Source organism: Gouania willdenowi, chromosome 22 (genome assembly GCF_900634775.1).
Source record: "Gouania willdenowi chromosome 22, fGouWil2.1, whole genome shotgun sequence".
Classification (NCBI taxonomy): Eukaryota; Metazoa; Chordata; class Actinopteri; order Blenniiformes; family Gobiesocidae; genus Gouania; species Gouania willdenowi.
The window spans coordinates 32,457,196-32,477,843 of NC_041065.1; the positions used below are offsets into that span (position 1 = coordinate 32,457,196).

Here is a 20,648-nt window from a genome sequence, read left to right on the forward strand (position 1 = left end):
TTATGCTTGGCTGTTTTTTAAAACATTTTTGTTAAGTGTTTTCAAATTATATAAAAGAAATGACCTGTTATTTCAGCCACTGTTTGAAAACTTAATATTGACACTAAAACGTTTTGCAAAAATATCTCGAGTCACTGTCAATCTTTACTTCAACTACGGTACACCAGTTAAGTCAACTATTCATCAGAATGCATGTCTTGAAAAAAATAGGGTGCAACCAACTGAGAAAGTTAGTGTAGAGCCCTGTTAGTGCAGGGGTGCTTATCGTTATGTAGGGAACCAAACCACATCAAGCCTAAAGACCCTCTTTCTAACAGGAATTAACCAAGGAGCCTGTTCCTTTATCACGAACTGTTTACAACAAAACTGCCCCAGCAACTTTGAGGTGCATAGCTAACCCCACTATGCGGGCTTTGAACCCAATAGCGTAGCCAAAAAGACTGGCTCAACATTTTGAAGTGTTCAGTACGAACTCTCTTTACGACTCCACACGGGGGAAAAACATCCGTCTTCTCCCTCCTTTACAAACAGATACCTTTGAGATGCTCTCAGATCATAGAACTGTTCCACTGACCCCTGACCCCCTGTGGTGAGCTGTCACAGAAGGACACTGCCCAGGCCATCTCTGAGATGTGTCCCAATGAAGAAGTGAGAACAAAGAAAATATATTATGTTTGAAAAGTTACAAATGAAAACATTATTGGAATGGTTTCTGCAGAAATTGAAATTGCAAATATTGTCTGTCCTATTCCACTCTTTTCAGATAATTTTATACCCACAGAACTGCTTTGGCAGGGCGGGCCGCTCTGGGCGGGGTGGCGGCGGGGGTCGTCTCCTGGGCTGCTGGGGGATGTGGCTGGTGCCTGGTTCCGCCTGGGGGGGGGGGGGTCCCGCCATGCTCTGTATGGCCGGCATGGTTCGGGGGGGTGCCGCGGGGGGTCTCAGGTTGTGCTGCTCGGCGCGTCTCTGGGGCCCGCAGTGCCGCGTGCCCGTCTGCGCCATCTACCCTCTCCGGTGGCCCGCCATGCGGATGGGCCGGGCTCCTACCAGACAGGCCTCCTACATGGGCACTTCACATCACTCACTCCCAGCTGGTCTGGCTCACCCACTTGTTGCACCACAATCACATAACCAACCCTTGGGGGGCTGGATGGTGGGGCTGGGGGTGGAGAGGGCCACTGCCTGTGCTACTAAGTAGTGGCACGGGGGCGGCACTCCCACCTCTGGCTGCCCTACTAATCCCTCCAATTTGAATTACACCTCAACACACCACCCGCCGGAGGGTGGGACAACCATTTCCACCCTCCGGAGCTATTGCACCACAAACACATATATACACATAGGCTGGATGGGGAGCACCGCTCCCCTCCATCCACCCTTTTTAATAGCACTTCATACATTCACTAAACACATACATTCACTCAGGGGATAGGGAAGTGCCTCTCCATTGGAGAATGGGGTTGCTTGGCACTCCGGGATGGTACTCTTTGCTGGGGGGCGGCTCTAGCTGTTCCGGTGGTTGAGGTCGGTATCGGCCGCTTGGAAGGTCTGTCCTGCTATCTGCGGGCTGGCAGGTGGGTGGGTTCTGCGCCTTTGGTGGGGGGCTGCTGCTCAGCATCGGTTGTGTGCCGTTGGGGTGCCTCGCTCCCGCGGTTGGCGGCCGCCTTTGCGCCGGGGGGGGGGGCATTGCCCCATGGCGTGCGCTGTCCGGTGGGGGGCAGGGCCTGGGCTGCTGTTCTTGCACCGCCTGGGGCTGTGCAGTCTTGCTGGGTTGTGGCCTGTTCGTGGGCTGGAGTGGGGGGGCGCGCCCCACGGGGGTTTGGCCCGGGGGCTTGCCCTTGGGGGGTTCCCTGTCCTGCGGCGGTGCCCTTGGTGTCTGGCGGGCCTGGCCGGGCTGGTCTTGGCGGGGGTCTTCTGGGGCGGGTGGTGCGGGCCGTGCCCTACCATGCCTGTGGGTGCGGCGCCGGGTGGCCCCGGCTTGGGCGGCGCCCTGCGAGCCGGGCTCTGCGGTGTGGCTGGGCCCTTTGGTGGGGGGGGATGGGGAAGCTTTCTAGGGCTCATCGTGCGGGCGGCATCAAGGAAAAGCGCTCTGGCGCGCTCTGGGGTGCCTGGTCGGTGTGCCTGGGGGCAACTTGCAGCATCCCCTTGGTGCCCTCGGCGACTATGGGCGTGGTCGCTGTCCCTGGGGGCGCTGCTTCCGTTCTGGGTCCTTCTGGCCTGGGGTCTGATCCCTGCTGGCTCTGGGCCTGCCGGCGAGTGCCCGCTGGATGCCCGTTCTGCGCGGCTCTGGCCGTCTGCTGGGCATGGGCCTTGGCTCTGCTGCTGGGGTCTCGGGTGGGGGGCTCTCTGGGCCCTCCCCTCTGGGGTTGGGTGCTTGGGTGTGGGTGGGTGGGATGCTGGCGGGGGGCCTTGGGGTTGGGGGTTGGGGTCGGTGGCGGGATGCGCTGGGTGCTCGGCTGCTTGGGGCTTCCTCGGATGTGTGTGTGGGGGGCGGTGGCTGCCTCTCAGCCTAGGAATCCTTGGGGCGTCTGGGGGGTGGCCTGGGGCTCCCTGGCCCCCACTCTTTCTGCTGGCCTGGCTGCATCTGCGGGCCCGGGGCAGTTCCTGGGTTTGCGGTAGCGGTTTTTTGCACATATACAGGTATACGATGCACTGGCACGCCTTGGGATGTGGGATAAAACTCATACTGGGCTTAACTTTAGACACGTTAATCCCAAATACCTGCTTTAGGTACTACCATTCACTCATTCCCCCTGTCCACAGCCACCACCATTATAGCCAAGCTTCACACTTGTCACTATACTGGCTTGATTACACAACATAATAAGCACAATATATTCTACAACTTCACATCTCACCCTCACTGTAAAACAATCTATTCTCTCCACCCTTTCTATTTCCTACCTTGAGTCTCTCTTCCCTGATACCTTTCCCCTCCCTCTCCCTCTCCACTTAGGTGTAACACTGCTCTCCCTTTTTATATCCTCCCTCTAATAAAAGATTTCTTACCCTTCCTTAGGGAGGCTGGTGATGGTCACAATTAAGCAATAAAATAAATCAATTTATTTTCTTGCAATAACAAAACATGCATTGCTGTGTCATAATGATTGCACTTGTTGTAGTGTTGACCTTTGACAGCATGTGCAGACAACAGAAAAAAAAAAAAAGTAAGTGACACTATGTTGTTGCTGCTGCTGCTGAGGTTTGTGCACATTGAAAGAAAGAAGGGCAGCAGTAATATGCTTTTAACAGTGCGTGTTATATTACTGTCATGTTGCTGTTGGACTAATGTTAGCTTGTTAGCTCCTCTGACGGAGGGACTTTGGAAAGTTTGGAGGTAGGGCAAGAGAGCAGCGGGGAGGGAGGGGGAGAGAGGGATCTGAGAGTTGCGGACTGCACCTGTAATTTATTTTTGCTGCATTACTCCCATTTCTGACATTTCTACATACATTTAAATGCCTATTCTGCACATTTTTCCACTTTCAAGACATTTTCAACACTTATTAACCCTTTCCACCACTTTTGCACCTAATGTCAAATATGTTGACACTTTTAACGTCTTTTCACCATATTTCATGGTCATTTCTGCAAATTTAACCACATTCACAACTTGTCAGGCCCAATATTTGCCAGTTCAAACTAATCGTTTCTACTAATTGTTCCAATATTGACACTTTTAAGCATTATTACCACTTTCTCTGTCCGTTTCTATAGTTTATTTAAGACAGATATATCTTTTTTTGTAGGATTTCTGTATTAAGTAGCTTGCACTGGGGAAATTCTGCCTATATCCATCTCTATCTACGTATCTATGTAAATAATAAATAACATGAAAAATTGAAACTAATTTATCCTATATCCACCTGACTGACTTATCACCTTTAAAAGTCCTTAAATTATGTGTTTATTGTTGACTGACCTGTATATATTTTTGTAGATATCATTAGTCTGTATTATTCATTATTTTGTTTTACTTCATTTTGAATCTTAAATGTTCTTATTATTTATTTTCTCTAACAACAAAGTGATTAAATAAATGTGCTATTAATCCTCCCACGTGACAGTAATTAATCTTTCTCCTCAGTGTCAGTTTTTATGGCTGTGCTGTGAAAACTGGACCATGTGACGTGTGTGACACATTATGATAACGCACTCGTCTCCATGGCGACCGGGAGAACGCTCAGCGATGCTTCAAACGCCAGCCGTGATGCCATAAAAAATGCTGCTCGGTGTTTATTCTAACAGCTCCACTTCACTGTTGCCCTCCATGAGGAACGTCTATAAAAACATCTAAACATCTATAGAAACATCTTAACGTCTATAAAAATATCTAAACATCTATAGAAACATCTACAAGAACATCGAAACATCTATAGAAATATTTATACATCTACAGAAACATCTAAACATCACATCCATAAAAACATCTAAAGAAACATCTAAACATCTATAGAAAAATCTAAATATCTATAGAAACATCTAAACATCACATCTATAGAAACATCTAAACAGCTATAGGAACATCTAAACATCTGTAGAAATATCTAAAGAAACGTCTAAACATCTATAGCAACAACTAAACATCTAGAGGAACATCTAAACATCAATAGAAACATCTAAACATCTAGAGGAACATCTAAACATCTATAGAAACATCTTAATATCTATAGGAACATCTAAACATCGCATCTATAGAACATCAAAACAGCTATAGGAACATCTAAACATCTATAGAAACATCTAAGAGCTATGAGACGTGATGAAAACAACATGTAAACAAGTATGACACAGAGGTCAATGAAGACATCTCAAACAATCCACAAAATACTGCACATTTATGTAAAACAGACATAATGAAACCATACAAAACTAAAGGACTCAAAAGTCTCATAAAAATCCTCACATTAAACCATTCACAGCCACAAACACGTGAAATCACCTTAAAAAACCCCGACAAACAAGAGAAAAAAATCTAAAAAATGTAGAAGAATAAAGACAAAATCACCGAAAAGTGCCGTAAAAACAAACAATCGACTACAATCAACAAGAAAAAATATAAAACTACCATTAATACTATAAAACTAGCAGAAACATCAGCAAACTGGGAACAAAAGTGGTAAAATGTTGACTACAACCAACAAAACATCAAAAAACCACAACAAGGAGACAAAGAATCATCAACTGTTTTTATTACAGTAAAACCATGAATATAAAGCAATATAAAACACCTAGAAAGAAGCATCGTAACCATTAAAAAATAAAACAAACCTATACCAGAGCTTTCCTTGTGTTAAAATCATTCAATGACCAAAATGTTCAACAAGTGAACAAAACTCCAACAACTTTATACAATAAAACCTGTAGCTCCTCAAAACCCTAGAAAACACAGAAATATACATAAAGCCCAAATATAGAGAAACCAACCATAAATATCATAAAATGACAAATGAAACATTGAACGATGAATAAATGACATGAAAGCTGATTAAAGACACAAACTAAGCTAAAAACTCTCTAAAAGTCACCATGAGACACATTCAACATAAAATTACTGTCAGGAGTTGACAGTTGAAACATGTCAGGATATCAAAGTAAATTTCCTGAAAAAATAAATGAAACCTTAATATATTATTCAAAAAGAAGACGAAAAAGTTTCTGGGAAAATGACCAGTAAACTTATTAATGATGAACAATATCACCAATAATTACAGCAAATAACATAAAATATCATTAAACAAATAGGACCATAAGAACATCATGTCACCTTCATTGCCTTCTTTTCTCTGTATCATACTGTTTTTCATGTATTTTTATTATTCTGTTTTCATTACTATGTTTTTATTGTAAAGTGTCCTTGGGTGGCCTGAAAGGCGCTTTTAAATAAAATGAATTATTAATATTATTATTATGTTCATACAGAAACCATCTAAACATACAGCATAAAATATAAAACTAATTCACAAATAATACAAACATCCTGTAATGCCTTTCAAAGAATCATATTTACCATCAATAAGTAATAATAATCACACACGAGGATGAAAAACGACAGCAAGAACTACAATAAAAAGATTTGAGTATATGACGAAAGACCAAAGCAACGATAAAAGACGTCAAATTGAACTGAAAAAACCTAAAAAAGACCAAAAACAGTTCTAAACGTTGTGCAACTTGACCTTAAAGGACCAATAAACCACTCTAAATTACCTAATCATTGGCATTAAAAGACCAAAGAAAAGCTCTAAAAAACCATGAAAGTGCCATGAAAAGGTCCTAAAAGAACTTTTGATTCTAAAACCAAGAATAAAGGAGAAAAACGGCCGCACACTCTTTAAAAGCAGCTCCTTATTATTATTATTATTATTATTATTATTATTATTATTAATAATAATGTTATTATTAAAGGCACTATGAGATCCAAACTGACCTAAAACCTGTACAAAGTCCCCTGAAACGTCCCTGTGCAGTGACGGAGCGGAGCTTTGAGGTTCTCCCTGAGGTTCTCACCTTCTGGTCCACGATGGAACAGGCCACCTCCCGGACCTGCGCGAGGCTCAGCTCAGCGGCGTCCAGCAGCACCGGCTCCCGGCTCAGCCCGATCTGGATCTGGAAGGACACAGCGGAGCCTCCGCTACCAGAACCAGCCCCGGGACCCGCAGCACCGGCCCCGGCCCCGGTGTGGTTCTGGTTCTGGTTCCCTGCGCCCGGGAACAGGAGCGGGCTCGGAGCACGGATCAGCGGCGGCGCGCTCATTGGACCCGGAGGGATTCAGCCCCACGAGAACCGACAGACTCCAGACAAACAAACAAACAAATAAACAAACAAACAAACAAACGAATAAACAAACAAACAAAGCAGACAGAGTTCCCGCTACAAGCGCGCGGTGCGGGAGCACAGGGGACGCACGGAGGAGAGTCACAGGAGACACGATGAAGATGGTGATGATGATGATGGTGATTAGGGTGTCATGAGTGGACCAGAGCCGCGTGGAAACCGGTGATGTGAGCGACGGACGTCAGCGTGAGGAAGAGGAGGAGGAGGATGATGAAGATTGGCTGCTTTCACACTTTAAACAAAGTCTAAAAAAACAGGTTTCAGCTCCAATCGGGAGAAAAATGATTCTGACTTTATTAAAGAAACCTTCTCACTTTAGATCATTTTAGTTTTTATACACATTTATTTAAAAAATCAAACAAACAAACAAAAATTTTTTTTTTTTTTTCGAAAGTGAAAGCTTTGATGTTTAAAAATATTCATAGTTGTTTTTTTAAAAATTTTATTTCATTTTTACATCACTATTATTATGTCTACATTTAACTTCAAACATGGGCATGTGGTAGCCCAGGGGCCACAAGCGGCCCTTGGACTAATTTTATGTGGCCCCTAAGGTATATACTCACAAGTTGACTCCAGAAACACACAAAAGACAATCAAAATAAGCAAATTCACTGCATAAACACACAAGATGGCTACAAAACTACACAAAAACAACAACAAAACAATAAAAAATACACAAACTGAGGCCAGAAATACACAAAATGTCCCGAAAGGCACACAAAACAATAAACAACACACAAAATGAGATATAATACATAACACGTTAACAAAAATATACAAAAGACAACTAAAATAAGCAAAATCACTGCAAAAACACACAAAAAGGCTACAAAAGTACAAAAAAAACCCCAAAAAACCAATATATGGAATGACAAAAATACACAAACTGAGGACAAAAATACACAAAACCAGTTGAAAAGCACACAAAACAAGAAACACGCACAAAATGAGGAATAATATATAAATGATAAAAAATACATAAAAGACAACTAAACTAAGCAAAATTAGAGCAAAATACATGCACAAAAACAACAAATATAATATACAGAACAACAAAAATACACAAACCGAGGACAGAATTACACAAAATGACTTGAAAAGCACATAAACCACACACGAAATGAAAAATCTATCTATAAAGCAAGCTGTGTGTGTCTGTCTGTGTGTGTGTGTTCCTCAAATATCTCTGTGAGTCAAGATCAGGTTGACCTGAGACTTTCAACATGGCTGCTGCTTGGTTCAAAGGTGTGCAACATCGGTTTTGTTTGGACAGCAATGATACCGTTCATGAATTATTTCATAAAATTGTCTTAAATACAGTTTTGCAGAACAGCTCAATGTTGACAGGTAGTCATGGTAACTCAGGATAAATTGAAAGCTGAGTAGAATCTACAGTAGTGACTGCACAAAGGGCTTTTTAAAACGACTAAAGTGGGTCTAATATCCTTCAAAAACACCCCATAAATATTGACCAGCAGGTGTCCTTGTTGAGCAATGTTTGTAACTAATGTGAGTAATAATAATAATAATAATAAAACATAACTCTGCCAGAGTGTCTCTTTTGGGTCACTTTGCCGGTCTCAAGCCCAGATAAAGGAGGGTTGGACGTTTTAGCTAGCAATTCTACTCCACATAATAGTATTCTAATGAAATTTGATATTCTATTTAACAATACACGACAAAATTGATTATGTAATGTGTGTCTAAAGCATCATGAAGTAATTAAATAACACACAGTAAGGTCTTTTACCTGTTTTCTGTGAAGTGTCTGGCGATAACACGTGTTATGAATTGGCGTTACATAAAAAAAGATCGATTGATTAGTGAAGTTATTTTGAGATGTGATGGCAGGCTGCAGATGTATGCTAGCCTATATTACAGTGCTAAATATATACATACTTCCTACGGGCACTACACTAGTAATATATAAAACACCAAAAGATACACAAAAGATGACTAAAATAAGCAAAAATGCACAAGATGGCAACAAAAGTACACAAAAAAACGAAAATAATACACAGAACAACAAAAGTAGCAACAAGTCCCACATATTGTAAAGAGCTTTGAGACTACTTCAGCGTGGAAATAAAGCATTATATAAATCAAGTCCATTTAGCTTAGCATGTAGCAGCAGCAATGGCTGAGCGGGGGTCAAAGGGTAAATAAGGGGGGCGGAGCTATAACTCTCCAACATCGTGTGCTGTGAGGATTTCAACCTGTTACATCTGCAGGAGGGAAGGCTGCTGCTGGTGGCTGCTAGGCAACACACACACACACACACACACTCATACACACATACACAAACACACAAACCTTTCAGACATTCCACCCACACAGCAGCAACCTTCACTCCGTTTGCGTGTTTTATTACGAAAGGATGACGCCACACACACACACACACACACACACACACACACACACACACACACACACACACACACACACACACACACACACACACACACACACAAAATAAGAATATGATTCAACTTTAGATGAGGAAATAACATTTTATGTCAAAAATAAGATTTTTTTCATTCTGCAAAACCACTGGTGTAAAGCAGGGGTTCTCAACCTGAGGATCAGGACTCCATTTGGGGTCATTAGACACGAGAAGGGAGTTGCCAAATACCTTCAAGAAACTAAGAACATTTTCTGAACATTTAAAGCCCATTTTTGCTTATTTCTATCCTTTTTCTGCAACTACACCAAACTTTCCATATTTTAACCTATTTTCTTGCCATATTTTTGCGTCTTTTAATGCATTTTTGCAACATTACTCCCATTTCTCTTCTGACACTTTTTTTCCACTTTCTAGACATGTTCAGCACTTATAAACACTTTCCACCAAATGTCACATATGTTGACCAATTATTGTCACTTTTAACCTCTTTTCGTCATATTTCATAATTATTTTGGTTAATATAACCACATTCACCATTTATCACGACCATTATTTGCCAGTCTAAACTAATTGTTCCAATATTGACACTTTGAACCCTTTTAAGCACTGTTTCTGTCTGTTTTGCCCACACTAATTTGCAACTTTCAAACATTTTCTGTGGTTTTTAAATTCCATTTCACCACCTTTTCCACCATTTTTGGTCACTTTTCACCCATTTTATTTGTGATTAAAACAAGGATTTACATCTTTGAGATGACTATAGTATATACTATGGCCCAAATAACAAACGTTCCTGGATAACAGTGGATATTATTCAGATGAATAAAAATAAATGTGGTTATCACAGATTCATAGAACAATGGACCATCAGAGAACAGAGAACATTTTCAGATCAAGGGTGTGAACAACCTACTTTCATTTAATTAGATTTGATTTTACAGAAAACCATGCAAGGCATAGAGAATCCTGCAGATTTAAACTTTTAGTTTGAAGTTGTTGAACTTTCATCAGTGATTGTTACATTTGTGCAGGTTTGGTGTGAGTTTGAACAAAGGAAAAAAAGTGTAAAAGTGCACAAAAACTAAAGCATTAAATTCCCAAAAAAGAATGACATTTCTATGAAAATATAAAACTAAGAAAAAGAATAAAGAAAACAATATGAGAAACTAACAAAATTAGGAATAAAAATTGTAAAAAATGAAAAAATAAGAAAAATTTCAAAAAGTGTTGTAAAGTGTGTGTGTGTGATTATAGGTTGGCTGAGTGTTTTTATTTATTCGAGGGTGAATATTTATCGTCGAGCACAATGAGGAGCCGCTGAGTGCAGCCGAGGCTTTAATCAGCCTCTCATGAGCAACGCTGTGATTGTGTTACTGGCCTCACACTGAGAACACACACACACACACACACCTGAATTAAGGACCTTCAGGGGACCTCACGTTCACTTCGCGAAGACGTAACCAATCACGAACCAGAACTAGTCCTAATCACACCTTTACACCACGCCTCCACCTAGCCTTTGATGCACACACACACACACGGCTTGTTTACAGACAAACAACAGAGGAGAGCATGTAATCACACACAGAAAAACAATCCACCAACACATGATTTATGAATTTATCACAACGGGGACGTGATGAGGACACACACATACACGCACGAATACACACACACACATACATGCATGCACACACACACATACGCACGCACACATACATGCACGTACACATACGCACGCACGCACGCACACACGCAAGAATGCACACAAACACATACACACATCCTCACACACACATACACACGCGCATTGAGTCTGAGTGTTAGCTGGTCATCAGTTAACACAGACACCAGTTTGTGCAGAGCAGCAGTGTAGGACAGACACAGTAAATAGTGTCTGAGTGTGTGTTCTCACACTTTGCTGTTTGTGTATTTTTCCTGTGAAACACTCGCAGAAACACTTTGTTTGACGTTTTTGTTGTTTTGAAGCGAAGATTCTCAACCAATCAACAACGAGCCGCTGAACACTTCCCATGATGCCGAGCGGCGGCGGCTGTAGTGTCAGAAAACATGTTTGTTATGTTTGAAGTGTGTGTGTGATTAAAGATGGGCCCTAATTTACAGTGTGTGTGTGTGTGTGTGTGTGTGTGTGTGTGTAGACCATCAAGGCACGGACCAACACACACACTAATAGAGACTATTGGGAAGCAATCACGTCTACAGTTGCAAGCTGCAAATTGGCGCGTGTGTGTGTGTGTAACAACAGGATGGATAACAGTTATTATGATCCTCAGAGGACATCCCCCTACACACACACTGAGAGACAGCATTAAAGCATTACCACTTATAACGATCACCACTTATAACGATCACCAGTTATAACGATCACCAGTTGAGCTGATACACCATCAGATAAAGCGTTTGCTGCTCATTGGATTTTCTCTCTGGTTGAATCCATCACTCGTTTCTTGTTTTTTTTCTCCCTACGATGTGAGCAGGTCTGACCCTGTGATTGCTTAGGCTCCGCCCCCTCCTGGCTTTCTGTAATTGCAGCGTGGCGTTGGTGCTCACGTCTGCAGGTTGTGCTTTAATTGGTGCTCGTTAGCTTGGCTCTCATCTGCCTCCCAAACAGCTTCTCTCCAATTACTGCCGCGCGCCTGTTTACGTGGGCCTGTCGCCGTCTCTCACCTCTAGCCACGTGGGTTTCCGTAATTACACTCCTCCGTTTGCACAGCGGCGAGAAAAAAAAGTAACGACTTAGAACATCTGAACTATCAAACAAGACACAACAAACACACACTACTGCAATTTTTCATAATTTTAGTAGCTATTTTTCAGGAAGATTTTCTCTTCAGTCACAAGATAACTATAGGCTAATTACATAACCCTGGTTATATGAGAAACATGAGTGAGATGTCTCACTATGGGATATACGCCCCTGCGTCATATCACAAAAGTACTCTCTCATTCTGCCAATCTTATTGGCTGATGAAAAATGTATTCCTCCACTGCAGGTAGTCCCTCCCACTACAAGTGGGGTGAGCGGAGGATTCATTGGTATTCTGTAAGCACCTCTTCTTGCTCTGCCAGCATGAAAAGTTGTCTTTGTGAGACATCTCACTCATATTACTCAGAGAACCGGGGTTATGTAAAACACCTAAAGTGGAATGTGGTAGCTCCCGTATTGCAGACAAGCTCATTTCATGCCACACCAGCGCCGATCCAGACAGCAGAACCACCCGTGCCACACACAAAGCGGAAACATCTAGTCGGTAAAACCGGACAAACGTGAGGGGCGAGGACCAACTCGCCGCCACACAAATATTATGAACAGACACTCCCCTGAACAAGGCCCAGGAGATGGCTAAACCCTGAGTCGAATGTGCACACAGGCCAACAGGCGGCTGCAAACCCTGACTCGAATAAGCCAAAGCAATCGCCTCCACAACCCTGTGTGACAGGTGTTGCCTAATAACAGGCTTCTCCTAATGGGGCGGAGCCCAGGAGGCGAAGAGCCAATCGCTCCTCCTGAAACTCCCTGTCAAATCCACATACGCGCGCATAGCGCATACAGGACACAACAGATGAGGCCTTTGTTCACTCTGTGTGGCAGAGAAGGCTGTAACATCAATAGGAGGACACAAGCCCAACACCTCCGGCAACAAGTGCCGAGTTGGGCCTCAGCATTATCCTAGGATCACCAGGGAAGAATTGAGCATACGGCGGGTGCATTGACACGTTTGGCCGAAGCCAAAGCCAGCAGTAACACTGCTTTATGGGACACAAACTTCAAGTTTGCGCGTCCCAACGGCTCAAAAGGTGGGTTCAAAAGGTGGGTGTTTAAGTCCCTCCAGGACCATAGCCAAATCTGACGGTGTACACCTTTCATAAAATGAACGATCATCGAATGCTGGCTCTCCGCTTTATCCCCAAAGCCCACATGACAGGCAGTGACAGGCACCAGATAGACTTTCCCTGTAGAGAAAACCCTCCGTTTGTCAATCAGCTCCTGCAGGAAAGACAAGATTACTCCCATGGAGCACTGGAAAGGGATGTGTACCGCCTGGTGACACCATTCCTCAAACACCCTCCACTTACAGTTGTACAGAGACCTAGTAGAGGCCCGGGTGCTCTGTATTGTGGAGATCACATGTTGTGAGAGTCCCACAGCTGACAGATTGCGCCATTCAGGGGCCAAACTTATAGCGGTAGGCGCTCTGGGTGAAGATGAAATACCGGGCCCCCCCGCTAGGTGGGAGCACACAGCAGCTGGTAAATCTCAGCCAGCCAGTGCATGGCAGGCCAGTGCTGGGCCACCAGGGGCAGACTGTGCCCCCCGCGTTCCCCCCGCTGACCCTGATACCCCCCACCCTAGCGAGGGTGGGGGGTATCAGCAGCGTGCATGGCCAAGCGTGCGCGGCCGAGCATACGCTAATGTGTCTACCCCTAGGGGGAGCCTCCCAACATTGGAGGGAGAAAAAATCCTAACCCTAACCCTAACCACCTCGGCCCGTGCGTATCGGGCCCATATCTGTTCCATAACCTCCGGGTGGAGCTTCCACCCCCCGTAATACGGTGCCCCTCTGGAGAACAGGTCTGTGCCCGTGTTCAGGGCCCCTGGGATCTGCGTCGCCCTCATGACACACGGGGTTCAACCCATGTGAGGCCATCCACAGCTGGGATCCCCCCTTGTGGAGGTGACCGGGCAGATTAAGAGGATGACAGACGCCACCAGCCGTAGTTACCGAGGACACAGTCTGAATAGAACACATGTTCCGGGTTGGAAAGCACGAGGCATGTGCAAAAGCCTTCATCAGCCTGCCAAGAGACACAGGGAGAGCCCCAGGGAGATTATACCCTGCTGGGGACAAACTGATTCCGCGTTTATCACGAAACACACTGTCAAACAGGTGACGTAATAAACCGGAGCATCGGGCTCATGACCGAGCAGATGTCTCGCTGTCATTGCTTACGCACACCACACAAGCACCTTCGGGCTGAAGAAGGGCCAAAAGGGGGACACGCGGTACTGGAACATAACCCCAGGGATGTAGCATACCTCCTAAGAAGGGTACGTCGGGATGCGAGCCAACGCTCAGCCACATACACGGGGCAGCAGAAGGCATTGTTTATGCATCCCTAAACAATGTTTTCTGAGATATCTGTTCAGGACACATCAAACCAGGCTTCTTTCTCCCTGTTTGGGGGCCAGAAAATACTTTTGAGTAAGAGCCGCCCTGACAGTGTGTGAGAAACAACAGAAATCACCCTTTTGTTTCAACAGTGAGAGACTTTCCTCCTGTAAACATGAGCTGACTCTCATAGCCTATCTCCGCCCCCTGGGGAAGAGTGCCGGCAGTAGCCCGTCTACTGACATCTACCACACGGTGGTTCAAAAAACTTTTTCTGCTACTCCAGATCACGCCTTTCTTTCAGCGCGCACACACACACTGGATGCTGATTGGTCCAGGGCCAGAACAACAAACTCACAAACCACGCCCACATCACAATATTCAATATACCCAATGTTATGATGATGATGCAAACAAATTTGTGAAGCAAACAATACGACAACGCATCAGCAGAACAACCACAACTGTCACATCTGTGTGTGTGTGTGTGTGTGTGCACAGCTGTCAGCTCTCTCTCTCTTTTCTGTCTCGTGCACGTTTGTAAACAGTTTCTCACACACCGTGGATGTTTCACTCGTTCACCATCGCTGGTATTTCTGTTGGTTTAGTGCCACCTGTGGACGAGGGTGAGAACTGCATGTGAGGAGAACACATACGTCAACAAACATTACAATCATATACACACTAATATTACTCCGACCTGTAAACGTGTGCTGTGGTATCTGCAGCAGAGCTGGTTTATTAGCACTTTATTTGTTTGTTGAATCTGCAAAAAACAAAAAAAAATCAGTGAAAAAATGAATGAATGTTGTACATGTGAAAATGGCATTGAAAATATTGTTTGTTTTGAGTTTTTATGATAGAAATAAAGCAAACAAATCAATACTCTGTCATTTTAAACCTTTTTTTTGGAGCTAAAAACTCACAATTAGGAAGTTAATAAAGTTTTATTTTGAATTTTATGAGAAAAATAAAAGCATTACGTTAAAAGTAAAATAACTGATCAGAATCTTTATTCATCTATAAACACTTCTAAATGTTTTTTTTTACTTCACAAAATGTGGTATTCTTGAATCTTAAATGCGTACTAAGACCTAGCATGCTAGGCTAAAAAAAAACCTAACCTAGCATACTGGTTTTTTGATTATGTTGAAGATTTAGCTTCTTAACCCATTTTTGTGAGATAAACACATTTAGGTCATTTTATTTTATAAAAAGTAATTTTAAGTAACTCTAAAGTTTTCCTTTTTGTTTTGTTTTTTCAGTTCCCTTAGCTCATTAAAAAAAAATTTGCATGCTAGCTATTGTGATTATGTTAAAGATTTAGCTTCTAAACTCATTTTTGTGAGATAATAAACACATTTAGGTTACTTTATTTTATATAAAAAAAGAAGTTCAATAATTCTATTGTTGATTTCCCTTTTCCATTATTTTTGTGTATATTTGTAGTTGTGTGCACCTGATTATAAGTCCCCAATTTAACATTTAAAAACTAAATCTTTATAACATTTATTTTCTAGTTTCTGTTAGTCCATCATTTTTCATATTTCCACGACATGAACATCATCTTATCCTAATATATTTATTTATGAACATTTTTATGGAGGATCAACCCCATGAGATGAATCATTTTGTTTTCAAGGGGGTCCTCAGGATCATGTCCAAAGAAAATAGAACAGAGAACAGCAGAGTAGATACAACAAATAAAACTAAATAATATAACACAACGTTAGTGCACACACGTACGCACAGATGCACACACTTACGCACGCAAACACACACTATTATTAGACATAGTTTTCACTTAATTTAAACATTATTTAGTACAGTTTGGATACATTTTAGACACATTTTATACCCTTTTTAAGTCAAATTTTTATTCTTGAGCTCAGAATGAAGGTGTTTCACAGGTCAAGTGTTTTATGAGGGGGTACTTGGTGTGACAGGTTTGAGAACCACTGGTGTAACATATTGCATATAACAATACATTGCATAGTGTAACACTACATCACAAATATAACTGACAAAGTTAACACCTCTATATACATAAACGCTTACATATATACAGTACACACATAGATAACATGTATTGATGCTCAGTACGAAAGGCTACAAACAAAGACAAGTATTCTAAAGATGAACAGAGCAGTTTGGAACAAAGGAAAAGACGTAATTGAGCGAATAGATGCTGGAAGCTTGTCCCAGTCACGAGGGGCCCTAACACAGAAAGCATATTTCCCAATTTCTCTATCAACTCTAGGGACAACAAAGAAGATCTGTTTGTTGTGACCAAGGCTATATTGTGAACTGTAGGGCACTAAAAATTGTGATAAATCATTTGGATACTGAAAATAAATACATTTAAAACTGAGCTGTAGCCAGTGAAATTGTCTTCTGGATGAGCTTGTAAGCAAGGACAGCTGTTCATATATCACACAACGATGTGTCCTATAGGGGCAGTAAAGGACGAATCGGCACAGGCTGCTGTAAACCACATGAAGTGTAGACAAGTGGCAGTAGTGTTTGAATATATAATGCTGTATCTGCATAGTCCAGAATGGGTAGCAACAACTGAGAGACTATTATTCTCCTTACCTGAAACTTAAAACAGTCTATGGATTGATATAATATGATGATATATGATTGCAAAGGTCAGGATGTTTCCTATAATGTTCATGAGGAATAAATAAAGTATCTCTAAACAGTGAAACGATGAGAACAGAAATGTAACAAACACTCAGTGGATGAACGTCACACACAAACCAGGAGACACTTCCCACGTTTCCTGTCTAATGGAAACGCTGGGCCTAAAATGTGCATATTTTGGTGGTGAATGCTAAAAAGCATAGTTTCTTTGTGCGCTTGTGTGTTTTTTTTCAGGTTGTGTGTTTGTCTGCTCTCCTCCTCTGGTTATTTATCCCTGCGTATATATTCCTGTTTTCATGTCATCTCTGTGTTTGCCTGAAACCTTCTCAGCGTTTCAGCTATTATCCTCAGGCTGAGAGGCTGTGTGGGCGGACGGCAGCTTTTCAATGAGAGCCGCTCTCAATGAAAGGTACAGCTGTGAGCGTGCACGTGATGGGAGCGTGCACATGGGCCCGCGCGCGTGTGTGTGTGTGTGCGGGACCATTAGTGAGCTCTTGATTGACAGACTCGAGAGCAGAGCAGCTCTGCTTCATTAGCGAAGGTGTTGGAGTGAGTGCGTTTGTGTGTGTGTGTGTGTGTGTGTGTGTGTGTGTGGTGAAGGAGCCAATGCTGTTTTTTTATATAGAAAGCTGTGAGAAAAGCACCAACAATGAGCTCTGAGCATGAGAACCGGAGCAGAGAACAGGGTGTGTTCTGGTTTCCCATCAGATCTGTTGGTAAAAAGTGAAGCTATTTAAGTTTAACAGATCAATGACTTTATAAATGATGTCAGAGTTTGGTTTAAAAAAGGATTGCTGGAAGCTGTTTATCAACCTCATCATGAATCACTGAAGCCTGGAAGAACAAATACAGACTCAGTCATCATACACGTCATCTAACTTCATTCATTAATGTTACAATTACTGAGGAATACTAGTATAACCAGTATAACTAGTTTAAACCATTATATCCAGTATAACCATTAGAAACCTGTAGAACAAGTACAAACCAGTATAACTAGTTTAAACCAGTATAAATCAGTATATCTAGTATAAACCTGTATAAACTACTATATTCAGTGTAACCAGTACATACCAGTATATTCAGTAGAAACTTTTATTACCAGTATAAACCAGTATATCCAGTTTTTGTAAACACAGTACAAGACATTAGGGCCAGTATCACTCCTCCCTTGGTTTGCTTGTGCACTGCCTAGGCCCCTGTGTGCTCATGGTCCTCCTTCACTCCTGTCAGCCTACAGGATGTTCAGGTTTTAGTGGGAAAGATGAAACCCTCATCGAGCACTGTAGACATTGTTCCTACTCCCCTGTTCTTAAATGTTTTTGATGTTGTTGGTCCTTGGTTAGTAAAATTGATAAACCTTTCACTTCTAGCTCGCTCGGTCCCCAGCTTCTTTAAACATGCTATAGTGAATCCCATTCTTAAAAAGCCTAATCTTGGGGGGGAGGCTATAAACTACTGGCCCATATCTAAGCTTCCCTTCATGGCAAAAATCATGGAGAAAGTTGTGGCTAAGCAGCTAACCTCATTGGAACAGCATGATTTTTATGATAAATATCAATCTGGTTTAAGATCAATCCACTCCACTGAAACTGCTCTTCTGAAAGTTTCCAGTGAGACGAGAATGGCCGCTGACTCTGGTCGTTACACAGTTTTGGTTTTACTTTATTTAACATCTGCTTTCGACACTGTAGATCACGATTTACTGATTAATTGACTCAAATCCGAGATGGGGTTTTCTGGTGCTGTTCTCCAGAGGTTCACTTTAAATATTAATGGAATAACTTTTATTGTTGCTATTAATGATGTTACGTCTAATGTGTCCAACCTGTCATGTGGAGTAGCTCAGGGCTCTGTTCTGGGGCCTGTTTTGTTTTTATTGTATCTGATGCCTCTTGGTCGGTTGATCTGTGATTTTAAAAATGTCTTGTCATTTTTATGCTGATGATATCCAGTTGTACTGCTCCTTTAATGACTCAGAGTTTCACTTTCTATCTAAGTTCTTAGATTGTATATCCTGTATCAAATAATGATAAATTTGAACAAAACAGAAACTCTGATCATCGTTCCCGATAAAAAAAATCCCTCTGATTAAGAACTGTCTTGGTGATCTGGGCTCATCTGTTAAAACCAGCCTCAGAAACCTTGGGGTTGTGTTTGATCAGTCAATGTCTTTGGAGGGACATTGTCGTCAACTGATTAGAAACAGTTTATTACTTGAGAAATATCTCTAAAGTGAGGAACTTGACTTGATCATCCACGCATTTATATCATCTCGCATTGACTATTGTAATTTTGTTTTCACTTGTTTTAATAAGTCGACCCTAAACAAACTCCAGATCGTACAAAATGCTGCTGCCAGACTTTTAACTGGTGTTCCCAGAACATCCCACATTAACCCCATTTTTTCTACTCTGCACTGGCTTCCATAGAGTATAACATTTTAGTTCTTACGTTCAAAGCGTTACATGGCCAGGCCCCTCGATATAGCTCAGACTTGCTGTGTTCCTACACTTCAGGGTGCACCCTTCGGTCTTCAGGCCAAGGTTTCCAAAAGATCCCAAAAACTAATTTTAAAACTCGAGGAGACCTGGCGTTCCAGGCTGTGGCCCCCAGATTCTGGAATAACCTGCACCAGTCTCTCCAGTAGCTCAACTGTGTGGACACTTTTAAGAAGCATTTGAAAACTTTGCTCTTCAGAAAAGCTTTTAGTGAAACATATTTTAATTATTATTATCCTTTTATGATGCTGCTCCTGTTGATGTAAATGCACATTTGTTTTATTATTCTTTTATGATGTTGCTCCTGTTGTTTTAATTTTTCCTCTCTTCTGTACAGCACTTTGTGATTTTATCTGCAAAAAGCGCTTTATAAATTACAAACTTACTTTTTGGTGTTTTAACCATTAGTTTAAGTCGTGTTCAAACACCACACAGTGCGTCTCTAACTGGTCAGGAAAGTGGCTGTGATTGGATAAAGTAGCCTGAATGTTGGTTCCATCACTGATGGAGCCTCAGCACGAGATCCAAAGAGCCACATTTGGCTCCAGAGCCACAGGTTTTAGTGATGCACCCGATAACGTTAGACTTCAACACATGCCATGAAGACGTGTGTGTGTGTTTGTGTGTGTTTACAGCAGCTCCACACAAACAGTTACTGAAGCCTTGTTAGAGCTCCTAATGAGCTATAAAGGTACTCGGCTGTATCAGACACACACACACACACACACACACACACACACCTCCCGCAGGAACAAATAAAGCCATATTGTCCCTGCCACGATTGCTGTGATAATTAATGTAACATACAAGCAGAAAACACATGGAAACCAATTATATCCATAAACACAGAGTTCAGCCTCCGCTGGTTCACAACAAACACAAAAAAGAACACACAAAGTTACACAGTTTGACTTCAATACATGCTGGGGGTGTGGCTTTGTCTCCTGAGGGCGGAGCCTGATGTATCTGGATGGTAAGGCATGGATTTAAGGGCTGTAGATGTTGCTCGTAATGATAGGGGGCGGGGCATGCTACTGGGGGCATATTCAGATTCCTGGGAGTGTGGCTTAGAGGCAAGTAATGGTTTGTAAATGATGAGGCTTGGTCCCAAGAGGGTGGGGCCTGGTT

The 20,648-nt window shown here is 42.4% G+C and overlaps 1 protein-coding gene across 7 annotated transcripts in view; it reads right to left on the reverse strand.

Moving 5' to 3' along the window:
- The window catches only part of prkd1 (protein kinase D1), an 82,281-nt gene that overhangs the window by 34,669 nt on the left and 26,964 nt on the right, over positions 1-20,648 (reverse strand). For 2 of the 7 annotated variants that reach the window (XM_028437205.1, XM_028437200.1), the window contains exon 1: positions 6,508-7,489. The exons of 3 other annotated variants lie outside the window; for them this stretch is intronic. In XM_028437205.1, coding sequence (XP_028293006.1) covers positions 6,508-6,753 — 246 coding nt within the window. In that variant the 5' untranslated portion in view covers positions 6,754-7,489. Of the gene's footprint in view, positions 1-6,507; positions 7,490-14,933; positions 14,988-15,073; positions 15,122-20,648 lie in introns of those variants that run through there. 2 more of the 7 variants (XM_028437202.1, XM_028437201.1) reach the window with 2 other exon arrangements.